Here is a 13,305-nt window from a genome sequence, read left to right on the forward strand (position 1 = left end):
CTCGTCGTCACATACTAAAAAAGGCGGGTCTTTGCGAACGTCTCTATTAATAATAATGATTCCATGATAATGCATGGAATATAACAAGGGAAAGTGACACTAAATAACAGGGCTAATTTGTGGGAGACGTTGCGTGGTAAGGCTTTGGTAATCAGATGGCTTGCAGTATCTGCTCCACAGCCAATCACGGGCCCCCTCCTTGCTTGGGCCCCGGGGCTTTAGCCCCGCCTAGCTATGGTTAATGCGGCCGTGCATGGGGGTGAGTAAATTATCAGCAAAAGTTTTTTTTTTTTTTTTTAAGTGAATTACTCCTTTAAACTGGGAATTTATTTTCTCGTTTAACGTTTTTCCACCCAGATGGCAGATGAATAAAATCCCTGACTGCAAAAATCCCATACATTTGAATATTAAAAATACCACCTTTGACATTTAGACATATTGTGTGACACTGTAAGCTCTTGGTTGACTAAATTAATTGCTTTGAAGTGTTTGCATAGTCAAATACTCAAGCATAGAGGGGGTTATACAACGGATTTAATATTCATAAAAAATATCAGTGCATAATCTGTAACCAGCGGTTGTAAAAACAAGTGTAGTAAGTTAAATAAAGTAGTTGCACAGAAAGAGGAGGACAAATGATTATACGATGAGACCCACGCATTTAGTGGCTGACGCAAACATGGACAGAGATAGGCGGAAGGACACTGTGTTTCCGAGGACTTTCAGCACCTCAGATTTGGCACTTCGCCTGTGGAAAGCGGATACCATCACTGGCCAAATTATGGATTTATGTCCCTGTCAACCCAAACACACACACACACACACACACACACACTCTTACCTCCCGTGGCTGTGTGCAAGAAAAAGCCATTAAAAATGACATCTCTACTGGGCACAAGATTAATAGGCAAACACTCTCGGAAAGACACTCTCAAGCAGTTTTGCTCATGTTAAGGACACCAAGGACAGGGGGGAGATACTTATGGGAGATTCCTGGCCTAAAAAACGCACATGAGCAGCGTCTAATGGGATTTATGGAGTAATTCATATAAACAGACAGCAGAGGGCGAAAATGTTGTATATTGAGACAGTGCAGGCTTTATTTTAAGGGATAGTTCACACAAAAATGAATACTCGGTCATCATTTAATTTATGAGTTTTTGTTTTCCTCTGTTGAACACAAAAGATGATATTTTGAAGAATGTTGATAACCAGACAGCTGACTTCCATAGTAGGGAAAAAAAAGTCAATGTGTGCCGAACATTCTTCAAAATATTTTCTTTTGTGTTCAACAGATGAAAGAAACTCATACTGGTTTGGAACAACGATGACGACATTTTAATTTTTAGGTGAACTATCCCTTTAATAGTGAAAAGTTACAGTAGAGTGCATTAACCTTAACCTGGTTTGATTCCAGGTCAACTAGGTTCAATTTATTGGATGTTATTCCACAAAAGCCTTGAAACTGTTATATGTGCTAATGAAATGTTTTGGCCAGAGAGTAGCAAACACTAGAGTCACCATGTAGAATCATAAGATTTGTATCCTCATGTTTAGTTGGTGAAAACTCTGGCAGTGTTGTCAGATTTGATCTCTTTACATAAAGCTGTGTCTCAATCAGTTCAGGTCACTCCACCAATCTGGCAACCGCACACGATCACCTGCCAGGTCTGTGCTGCCAGCCACAGATCAGTAACCATGGCAACTAACCCTTGGCAATGCTAGTGAACAAAATCAAGACCGTATACTGGAACTGCCAAAATCCTTTTGGCTCAGCTAGCCAGCAGTGCGTTTGTGAATGTGAGCGTATGTGTGTATGCGTGTGTAAGAGAGTTCAAGGGACACAGACTGCTTTAGTGTGGGGCGACACTAAGGACGTCCTGGGCGGTTGAAGAAGGGCTCAGTTTCAGAAGCGGTCGCTGATGGTTCCCCTCCTCCTGACAGGGTTTCTGACCCTTTGTTGCGCTGGAGCAGGACCAGACCTGCTATGATCATCCAAAAGAAGAAATTCACCCATACTGCGATCTAAGAGGGAGAAAAGAAAACTTTCTTAAAGATGATGTTGAACATTTTTAGGGCATTAGTGCAATTAAGACATAGCCAATTTGGTTTTGTTCCATTAAAAGCGTGCGTGTGTGTATGTGTAATATATATATATATATATATATATATATATATATATAACAAAGGTTTTAGACAACATTTTTGTCTATATATATATATATATATATATATATATAAATGTGTATATAAACAGTAATAGTAATATTGAAATATTCTTACAATTTAAAATTGTTATAATATGATGCTCAAGAAACATTTATGATTATTATCCATGTTGAAAACATTTTTTTACATTTTTATTTCAGGATTCTTTGATGAATAGAAAGTTCAAAAGAACAGAATTGATCTGAAATGGAAAACTTTTGTAACATTAATCACTACCATAATCAAAAGTTTGGGGTCAGTAAGAATTTATTTTTTATTTTTGGGGGAAAGAAACTAGAACATACTTTTATTCATCAAGGATGAGTTAAATTGATCAAAAGTTACAGTAAAGACATTTATAATGTTAGAAAAGATTATATTTTAAATAAATGCTGTTCTTTTGCATATGCGGATAGCTCTGGCATAATGTGTTAGTGATCAGTAGCTACCTCTGCACTGTGCAGTCTGGAGTAGAACTGGCTCCCGCTGATCGGGCTCAACCAAGACTTATCTTGCGCGTCTTCACACCTGAAAATGCACAAAATAGAGTATTTATATAACCACTAGTGATTGATACGGTTGTTATGACGGTCAATAATGTCTGTCTGCATTCATCAAAAGCTATTACAGAGGTCTCTCTCACATACTCACTTTGTTATATTGGTGGTCAGTGTATTAAGCAAAGAGTCACACAGTTTGTCTCGGCCGATTTTCAGGATGCATCCCGTCACCAAGAGGAAGAAGAGGAAGACTCCAGACAAGCCAAGAGTAATGTTCATCCATAATTTCTCTCTGATACAAGACAGAGACAACATTGCACAATGTCTGAATGACATTTAAAAAAAATAATATTGCTATCCTAGTAGCTTCAAAATGAACAGTCTTTTTCACAAGTAAAGAATTTGTTTCAATTTTTTGTCATGTTTACAAGTAACATAAAGACTTTAAACTGTTATCCCCGCGTTCTCAGCGCTGTCAAAATAAAAGTCCGTCGAGCCGTCAAAATAAAAGTCTTTAAAATAAAAGTGCTTCAGACACATTGGCCAAATAAAAAAAGCTTATCAGCTAGTGAGAGATTTTACATATATATATATAAATGTGAAAAAAACTAAATATATTTTCTTCATGCGTCAAAAAAAAAAAAAAAATCCGGCAGAAATGAAGGCCTAGTACTAGAGCATAAATGCAATGCATCATAAAAAATTATATTTCATATGCAAGCTAATGGTGTAGTTGAGGAATTGTGTGGTATATGGATACAAAAGTATTTTATATCTCCAAAACACAGCATTAATGAATAGATGAGAAGTAAACAAACAAAAAAAAGATATATTATTTGTATGATTAAAAATTTATATTTTTTGTACAATTACTCAATCAATTGTTGGGGTCATATAGACCCCGAAGCCCAGAAGTGTAAACAGGAAATGAAGACCATTTGAAGGTTAAATAGAAAGTTCAAATGGAAAGGAGTTGTTTGAAATACAAATGTTTAGTAATAATTTTAAAGTCCTGTCACTTTTTAATGAATACTTTAATAAAAGTGCACTGTACATTTCTTTCAACAACAACAAAAACTAACCACAATGTCTCATTATCTAATATCTAGTTTGCAATATCTCCTGCAATCCATCCATACTGGAGCACGACAACAAGAAGAAAACCTGATCACATATATGAAATAAAATCACAAGCACATGATTTACGGAGCTCTTTGTCATACCTTTTCACCTCTCCCTCAAAACAGGCGATGTAGACCCAGTAGAGAGTGACTGAAAAGCAGAAGACAGCCACACACACTGAGATGGCTGACACGAAGTAACAGAGAGAGGGAGAACTGGATGTAAGCACACTGATGGATGTGTTGTTCAGACGCACAGAACCGTACAACATACACTTCCCAGCAAAACTTCCCTGTTTGAGTGAAAACATAAGGAAAGAATGTTATGGCTTACAATGTTATGACCACAGAAGGCACTTTCTACAAATTATGTACAACAGAGGGCCTATTGAAAAACTTGGGCACAAAGGGGTGAAGTACAAATGGAATGTAATGCAATTCAAACTATACACTTTTCATGTTTAATGTCTGTGCCAGTGAACTCCAGAAAACAACATACAAGAGCATCATTAATGGCTTCTTCATTTTTCCCTTTTACTAATACTCTTTTCCTGCTACATCCACTGTTAACAGGATGAAACACTCAATACTTACATTCTTACACTTTCCTTTTCTGATCATCTGACTTTAATAAACCAATTTCTCTTTAACCCATTCCGACCCTGTGTCCATTACAATGGAAATCACATGTCAGCCCCCTTTTTTAACTTCTGGAGCATTTCACAATGGACAAAAATGGAGCAAAAAATGCAAAAATGGAGGCTCTAGACCCTTCCTGAGATCTCAGCTCTGGAAGGGTCTAAAGCCTCCATTTTTGCACTCAGGTCTAAGTCTCATAGCCCTCTATCAGAATCCAGAGTTTTGAGAAGATTGGAGAAAATTAATTTTTCGCCCGAAAAAAAAAAAACGAAAGGGGTACCACTGTCGTTTTTTTTCCGGGTCAAATTTTTGAGTTTCGATATCTCAGCTCTGGAAGGGTCTAGAGCCTCCATTTTTGCACTCAGGTTTAAGTCTCGTGGCCCTCTATCAGAATCCAGAGTTTTGAGAAGATTGGAGAAACTTAATTTTTCGCCCGAAAAAAAAAAACGCAAGGGGTACCACTGTCGTTTTTTTTTTTTCGGGCCGAATTTTTGAGTTTCGATATCTCAGCTCTGGAAGGGTCTAGAGCCTCCATTTCTGCACTCACGTCTAAGTCTCATAGCCCTCTATCAGAATCCAGAGTTTTGAGAAGATTGGAAAAACTTAATTTTTCGCCCGAAAAAAAAAAACGAAAGGGGTACCACTGTCGTTTTTTTTTTCGGGTCAAATTTTTGAGTTTCGATATCTCAGCTCTGGAAGGGGCTAGAGCCTCCATTTTTGAACTCAGGTTTAAGTCTCATGGCCCTCTATCAGAATCCAGAGTTTTGGGAAGATTGAAGAAACTTAATTTTTCGCCCCCAAAAAAAAAAACGTAAGGGGTACCACTGTCGTTTTTTTTTTCGGGCCGAATTTTTGAGTTTCGATATCTCAGCTCTGGAAGGGGCTAGAGCCTCCATTTTTGCACTCAGGTCTAAGTCTCATGGCCCTCTATCAGAATCCAGAGTTTTGGGAAGATTGGAGAAACTTAATTTTTCGCCCAAAAAAAAAAACGTAAGGGGTACCACTGTCGTTTTTTTTTTCGGGCCGAATTTTTGAGTTTCTATATCTCAGCTCTGGAAGGGGCTAGAGCCTCCATTTTTGCACTCAGGTCTAAGTCTCATGGCCCGCTATCAGAATCCAGAGTTTTGGGAAGATTGGAGAAACTTAATTTTTCGCCCAAAAAAAAAAACGTAAGGGGTACCACTGTCGTTTTTTTTTCGGGCCGAATTTTTGAGTTTCGATATCTCAGCTCTGGAAGGGGCTAGATCCTCCATTTTTGCACTCAGGTCTAAGTCTCATGGCCCTCTATCAGAATCCAGAGTTTTAGGAAGATTGGAGAAACTTAATTTTTCGCCCCCCAAAAAAAAACGTAAGGGGTACCACTGTCGGGGTTTTTTCGGGCCGAATTTTTGAGTTTCGATATCTCAGCTCTGGAAGGGGCTAGAGCCTCCATTTTTGCACTCAGGTCTAAGTCTCATGGCCCTCTATCAGAATCCAGAGTTTTGGGAAGATTGGAGAAACTTAATTTTTCGCCCAAAAAAAAAAACGTAAGGGGTACCACTGTCGTTTTTTTTTTTCGGGCCGAATTTTTGAGTTTCGATATCTCAGCTCTGGAAGGGGCTAGAGCCTCCATTTTTGCACTCAGGTCTAAGTCTCATGGCCCTCTATCATAATCCAGAGTTTTGGGAAGATTGGAGAAACTTAATTTTTCGCCCAAAAAAAAAAAACGTAAGGGGTACCACTGTCGTTTTTTTTTCGGGCCGAATTTTTGAGTTTCGATATCTCAGCTCTGGAAGGGGCTAGAGCCTCCATTTTTGCACTCAGGTCTACGTCTCATGGCCCTCTATCAGAATCCAGAGTTTTGGGAAGATTGGAGAAACTTAATTTTTCGCCCAAAAAAAAAACGTAAGGGGTACCACTGTCGTTTTTTTTTCGGGCCGAATTTTTGAGTTTCGATATCTCAGCTCTGGAAGGGGCTAGAGCCTCCATTTTTGCACTCAGGTCTAAGTCTCATGGCCCTCTATCAGAATCCAGAGTTTTGGGAAGATTGGAGAAACTTAATTTTTCGCCCCAAAAAAAAAAACGTAAGGGGTACCATTGTCGTTTTTATTTCGGGGCCGAATTTTTGAGTTTCGATATCTCAGCTCTGGAAGGGGCTAGAGCCTCCATTTTTGCACTCAGGTCTAAGTCTCATGGCCCTCTATCAGAATCCAGAGTTTTGGGAAGATTGGAGAAACTTAATTTTTCGCCCCCCCAAAAAAAACGTAAGGGGTACCACTGTCGTTTTTTTTTTCGGGCCGAATTTTTGAGTTTCGATATCTCAGCTCTGGAAGGGGCTAGAGCCTCCATTTTTGCACTCAGGTCTAAGTCTCATGGCCCTCTATCAGAATCCAGAGTTTTGGGAAGATTGGAGAAACTTAATTTTTCGCCCCAAAAAAAAAAACGTAAGGGGTACCATTGTCGTTTTTTTTTTCGGGCCGAATTTTTGAGTTTCGATATCTCAGCTCTGGAAGGGGCTAGAGCCTCCATTTTTGCACTCAGGTCTAAGTCTCATGGCCCTCTATCAGAATCCAGAGTTTTGGGAAGATTGGAGAAACTTAATTTTTCGCCCGAAAAAAAAAAACGTAAGGGGTACCACTGTCGTTTTTTTTTTCGGGCCGAATTTTTGAGTTTCGATATCTCAGCTCTGGAAGGGTCTAGAGCCTCCATTTCTGCACTCAGGTCTAAGTCTCATAGCCCTCTAACAGAATCCAGACTTTTGAGAAGATTGGAGAAACTTAATTTTTCGCCAAAAAAGAACAAAGAAAAGGGGTACCACTGTCGTTTTTTTTCGGGTCAAATTTTTGAGTTTCGATATCTAAGCTCTGGAAGGGTCTAGAGCCTCCATTTTTGCACTCAGGTCTAAGTCTCATGGCCCTCTATCAGAATCCAGAGTTTTGGGAAGATTGGAGAAACTTAATTTTTCGCCCAAAAAAAAAACGTAAGGGGTACCACTGTCGTTTTTTTTTTCGGGCCGAATTTTTGAGTTTCTATATCTCAGCTCTGGAAGGGGCTAGAGCCTCCATTTTTGCACTCAGGTCTAAGTCTCATGGCCCTCTATCAGAATCCAGAGTTTTGGGAAGATTGGAGAAACTTAATTTTTCGCCCAAAAAAAAAAAACGTAAGGGGTACCACTGTCGTTTTTTTTTCGGGCCGAATTTTTTAGTTTCGATATCTCAGCTCTGGAAGGGGCTAGAGCCTCCATTTTTGCACTCAGGTCTAAGTCTCATGGCCCTCTATCAGAATCCAGAGTTTTAGGAAGATTGGAGAAACTTAATTTTTCGCCCCAAAAAAAAAAACGTAAGGGGTACCACTGTCGGGTTTTTTTCGGGCCGAATTTTTGAGTTTCGATATCTCAGCTCTGGAAGGGGCTAGAGCCTCCATTTTTGCACTCAGGTCTAAGTCTCATGGCCCTCTATCAGAATCCAGAGTTTTGGGAAGATTGGAGAAACTTAATTTTTCGCCCCCCCCAAAAAAAAACGTAAGGGGTACCACTGTTTTTTTTTTTCGGGCTGAATTTTTGAGTTTCGATATCTCAGCTCTGGAAGGGGCTAGAGCCTCCATTTTTGCACTGAGGTCTAAGTCTCATGGCCCTCTATCAGAATCCAGAGTTTTGGGAAGATTGGAGAAACTTAATTTTTCGCCCAAAAAAAAAAAACCGTAAGGGGTACCACTGTCGTTTTTTTTTTCGGGCCGAATTTTTGAGTTTCGATATCTCAGCTCTGGAAGGGGCTAGAGCCTCCATTTTTGCACTCAGGTCTAAGTCTCATGGCCCTCTATCAGAATCCAGAGTTTTGGGAAGATTGGAGAAACTTAATTTTTCGCCCAAAAAAAAAAACGTAAGGGGTACCACTGTCGTTTTTTTTCGGGCCGAATTTTTGAGTTTCTATATCTCAGCTCTGGAAGGGGCTAGACCCTCCATTTTTGCACTCAGGTCTAAGTCTCATGGCCCGCTATCAGAATCCAGAGTTTTGGGAAGATTGGAGAAACTTAATTTTTCGCCCAAAAAAAAAAACGTAAGTGGTACCACTGTCATTTTTTTTTCGGGCCGAATTTTTGAGTTTCGATATCTCAGCTCTGGAAGGGGCTAGAGCCTCCATTTTTGCACTCAGGTCTAAGTCTCATGGCCCTCTATCAGAATCCAGAGTTTTAGGAAGATTGGAGAAACTTAATTTTTCGCCCCAAAAAAAAAAACGTAAGGGGTACCACTGTCGGGTTTTTTTCGGGCCGAATTTTTGAGTTTCGATATCTCAGCTCTGGAAGGGGCTAGAGCCTCCATTTTTGCACTCAGGTCTAAGTCTCATGGCCCTCTATCAGAATCCAGAGTTTTGGGAAGATTGGAGAAACTTAATTTTTTGCCCCCCAAAAAAAAACGTAAGGGGTACCACTGTCGTTTTTTTTTTCGGGCCGAATTTTTGAGTTTCGATATCTCAGCTCTGGAAGGGGCTAGAGCCTCCATTTTTGCACTCAGGTCTAAGTCTCATGGCCCTCTATCAGAATCCAGAGTTTTGGGAAGATTGGAGAAACTTAATTTTTCGCCCAAAAAAAAAAACGTAAGGGGTACCACTGTCGTTTTTTTTTTTCGGGCCGAATTTTTGAGTTTCGATATCTCAGCTCTGGAAGGGGCTAGAGCCTCCATTTTTGCACTCAGGTCTAAGTCTCATGGCCCTCTATCAGAATCCAGAGTTTTGGGAAGATTGGAGAAACTTAATTTTTCGCACAAAAAAAAAAAACGTAAGGGGTACCACTGTCGTTTTTTTTTCGGGGGCGAATTTTTGAGTTTCGATATCTCAGCTCTGGAAGGGGCTAGAGCCTCCATTTTTGCACTCAGGTCTACGTCTCATGGCCCTCTATCAGAATCCAGAGTTTTGGGAAGATTGGAGAAACTTAATTTTTCGCCCAAAAAAAAAAACGTAAGGGGTACCACTGTCGTTTTTTTTTCGGGCCGAATTTTTGAGTTTCGATATCTCAGCTCTGGAAGGGGCTAGAGCCTCCATTTTTGCACTCAGGTCTAAGTCTCATGGCCCTCTATCAGAATCCAGAGTTTTGGGAAGATTGGAGAAACTATATTTTTCGCCCCAAAAAAAAAAACGTAAGGGGTACCATTGTCGTTTTTATTTCGGGCCGAATTTTTGAGTTTCGATATCTCAGCTCTGGAAGGGGCTAGAGCCTCCATTTTTGCACTCAGGTCTAAGTCTCATGGCCCTCTATCAGAATCCAGAGTTTTGGGAAGATTGGAGAAACTTAATTTTTCGCCCAAAAAAAAAAAAACCGTAAGGGGTACCACTGTCTTTTTTTTTTTCGGGCCGAATTTTTGAGTTTCGATATCTCAGCTCTGGAAGGGTCTATAGCCTCCATTTCTGCACTCAGGTCTAAGTCTCATAGCCCTCTAACAGAATCCAGACTTTTGAGAAGATTGGAGAAACTTAATTTTTCGCCAAAAAAAAAACAAACAAAAGGGGTACCACTGTCTTTTTTTTTTTCGGGTCAAATTTTTGAGTTTCGATATCTAAGCTCTGGAAGGGTCTAGAGCAGGGTTCACCAATCTCGGTCCTGGAGGGCCACTGTCCCTGCAGAGTTTAGCTCCAACCCTGATCAAACACGCCTACCTGTGAGTTTCTACTGATCCTGAAGTCCTTGATCAGCTTGCTCAGGTGTGTTTGATCAGGGCTGGAGCTAAACTCTGCAGGGACAGTGGCCCTCCAGGACCGAGATTGGTGAACCCTGGTCTAGAGCCTCCATTTTTGCACTCAGGTCTAAGTCTCATAGCCCTCTATCAGAATCCAGAGTTTTGAGAAGATTGGAGAAACTTAATTTTTCGCCCAAAAAAAAAAAAACCGAAAGGGGTACCACTGTCGTTTTTTTTTCGGGCCGAATTTTTGAGTTTCGATATCTCAGCTCTGGAAGGGGCTAGAGCCTCCATTTTTACACTCAGGTCTAAGTCTCATGGCCCTCTATCAGAATCCAGAGTTTTGGGAAGATTGGAGAAACTTCATTTTTCGCCCCCAAAAAAAAAAACGTAAGGGGTACCACTGTCGTTTTTTTTTTTCGGGCCGAATTTTTGAGTTTCGATATCTCAGCTCTGGAAGGGGCTAGAGCCTCCATTTTTGCACTCAGGTCTAAGTCTCATGGCCCTCTATCAGAATCCAGAGTTTTGGGAAGATTGGAGAAACTTAATTTTTCGCCCAAAAAAAAAAACGTAAGGGGTACCACTGTCGTTTTTTTTTCGGGCCGAATTTTTGAGTTTCGATATCTCAGCTCTGGAAGGGGCTAGAGCCTCCATTTTTGAACTCAGGTTTAAGTCTCATGGCCCTCTATCAGAATCCAGAGTTTTGGGAAGATTGGAGAAACTTCATTTTTCGCCCCAAAAAAAAAAAACGTAAGGGGTACCACTGTCGTTTTTTTTTTCGGGCCGAATTTTTGAGTTTCGATATCTCAGCTCTGGAAGGGGCTAGAGCCTCCATTTTTGCACTCAGGTCTAAGTCTCATGGCCCTCTATCAGAATCCAGAGTTTTGGGAAGATTGGAGAAACTTAATTTTTCGCCCCAAAAAAAAAAACGTAAGGGGTACCACTGTCGGGTTTTTTTCGGGCCGAATTTTTGAGTTTCGATATCTCAGCTCTGGAAGGGGCTAGAGCCTCCATTTTTGCACTCAGGTCTAAGTCTCATGGCCCTCTATCAGAATCCAGAGTTTTGGGAAGATTGGAGAAACTTAATTTTTCGCCCCCCCCAAAAAAAAACGTAAGGGGTACCACTGTTGTTTTTTTTTTCGGGCCGAATTTTTGAGTTTCGATATCTCAGCTCTGGAAGGGGCTAGAGCCTCCATTTTTGCACTCAGGTCTAAGTCTCATGGCCCTCTATCAGAATCCAGAGTTTTGGGAAGATTGGAGAAACTTAATTTTTCGCCCAAAAAAAAAAACGTAAGGGGTACCACTGTCGTTTTTTTTTCGGGCCGAATTTTTGAGTTTCGATATCTCAGCTCTGGAAGGGGCTAGAGCCTCCATTTTTGAACTCAGGTTTAAGTCTCATGGCCCTCTATCAGAATCCAGAGTTTTGGGAAGATTGGAGAAACTTCATTTTTCGCCCCAAAAAAAAAAAACGTAAGGGGTACCACTGTCGTTTTTTTTTTCGGGCCGAATTTTTGAGTTTCGATATCTCAGCTCTGGAAGGGGCTAGAGCCTCCATTTTTGCACTCAGGTCTAAGTCTCATGGCCCTCTATCAGAATCCAGAGTTTTGGGAAGATTGGAGAAACTTAATTTTTCGCCCCAAAAAAAAAAACGTAAGGGGTACCACTGTCGGGTTTTTTTCGGGCCGAATTTTTGAGTTTCGATATCTCAGCTCTGGAAGGGGCTAGAGCCTCCATTTTTGCACTCAGGTCTAAGTCTCATGGCCCTCTATCAGAATCCAGAGTTTTGGGAAGATTGGAGAAACTTAATTTTTCGCCCCCCCCAAAAAAAAACGTAAGGGGTACCACTGTTGTTTTTTTTTTCGGGCTGAATTTTTGAGTTTCGATATCTCAGCTCTGGAAGGGGCTAGAGCCTCCATTTTTGCACTGAGGTCTAAGTCTCATGGCCCTCTATCAGAATCCAGAGTTTTGGGAAGATTGGAGAAACTTCATTTTTCGCCCCAAAAAAAAAAACGTAAGGGGTACCACTGTCGTTTTTTTTTTTCGGGCCGAATTTTTGAGTTTCGATATCTCAGCTCTGGAAGGGGCTAGAGCCTCCATTTTTGCACTCAGGTCTACGTCTCATGGCCCTCTATCAGAATCCAGAGTTTTGGGAAGATTGGAGAAACTTAATTTTTCGCCCAAAAAAAAAAACGTAAGGGGTACCACTGTCGTTTTTTTTTCGGGCCGAATTTTTGAGTTTCGATATCTCAGCTCTGGAAGGGGCTAGAGCCTCCATTTTTGCACTCAGGTCTAAGTCTCATGGCCCTCTATCAGAATCCAGACTTTTGGGAAGATTGGAGAAACTATATTTTTCGCCCCAAAAAAAAAAACGTAAGGGGTACCATTGTCGTTTTTATTTCGGGCCGAATTTTTGAGTTTCGATATCTCAGCTCTGGAAGGGGCTAGAGCCTCCATTTTTGCACTCAGGTCTAAGTCTCATGGCCCTCTATCAGAATCCAGAGTTTTGGGAAGATTGGAGAAACTTAATTTTTCGCCCAAAAAAAAAAAAACCGTAAGGGGTACCACTGTCTTTTTTTTTTTCGGGCCGAATTTTTGAGTTTCGATATCTCAGCTCTGGAAGGGTCTATAGCCTCCATTTCTGCACTCAGGTCTAAGTCTCATAGCCCTCTAACAGAATCCAGACTTTTGAGAAGATTGGAGAAACTTAATTTTTCGCCAAAAAAAAAACAAACAAAAGGGGTACCACTGTCTTTTTTTTTTTCGGGTCAAATTTTTGAGTTTCGATATCTAAGCTCTGGAAGGGTCTAGAGCAGGGTTCACCAATCTCGGTCCTGGAGGGCCACTGTCCCTGCAGAGTTTAGCTCCAACCCTGATCAAACACGCCTACCTGTGAGTTTCTACTGATCCTGAAGTCCTTGATCAGCTTGCTCAGGTGTGTTTGATCAGGGCTGGAGCTAAACTCTGCAGGGACAGTGGCCCTCCAGGACCGAGATTGGTGAACCCTGGTCTAGAGCCTCCATTTTTGCACTCAGGTCTAAGTCTCATAGCCCTCTATCAGAATCCAGAGTTTTGAGAAGATTGGAGAAACTTAATTTTTCGCCCAAAAAAAAAAAAACCGAAAGGGGTACCACTGTCGTTTTTTTTTCGGGCCGAATTTTTGAGTTTCGATATCTCAGCTCTGGAAGGGGCT

The 13,305-nt window shown here is 40.8% G+C and overlaps 1 protein-coding gene across 1 annotated transcript in view; it reads right to left on the reverse strand.

The window, feature by feature from the left end:
* Window positions 1-516: 516 nt before the first annotated feature.
* Window positions 517-13,305, reverse strand: part of tmem179ba (transmembrane protein 179Ba) — a 71,383-nt gene continuing 58,594 nt past the window's right edge. Inside the window, exons 2-5 of the mRNA XM_039658694.2 lie at window positions 3,932-4,122; window positions 2,860-3,000; window positions 2,658-2,736; window positions 517-2,025 (exon numbers count right to left, since the gene is read on the reverse strand). Of these exons, the coding sequence (XP_039514628.2) occupies window positions 1,870-2,025; window positions 2,658-2,736; window positions 2,860-3,000; window positions 3,932-4,122 (567 nt within the window). The 3' untranslated portion in view covers window positions 517-1,869. The remainder of the gene's footprint in view (window positions 2,026-2,657; window positions 2,737-2,859; window positions 3,001-3,931; window positions 4,123-13,305) is intronic.

This window comes from Pimephales promelas, chromosome 1, assembly GCF_988280905.1.
Source record: "Pimephales promelas chromosome 1, fPimPro1.hap1.1, whole genome shotgun sequence".
In the NCBI taxonomy this organism is placed as follows: Eukaryota; Metazoa; Chordata; class Actinopteri; order Cypriniformes; family Leuciscidae; genus Pimephales; species Pimephales promelas.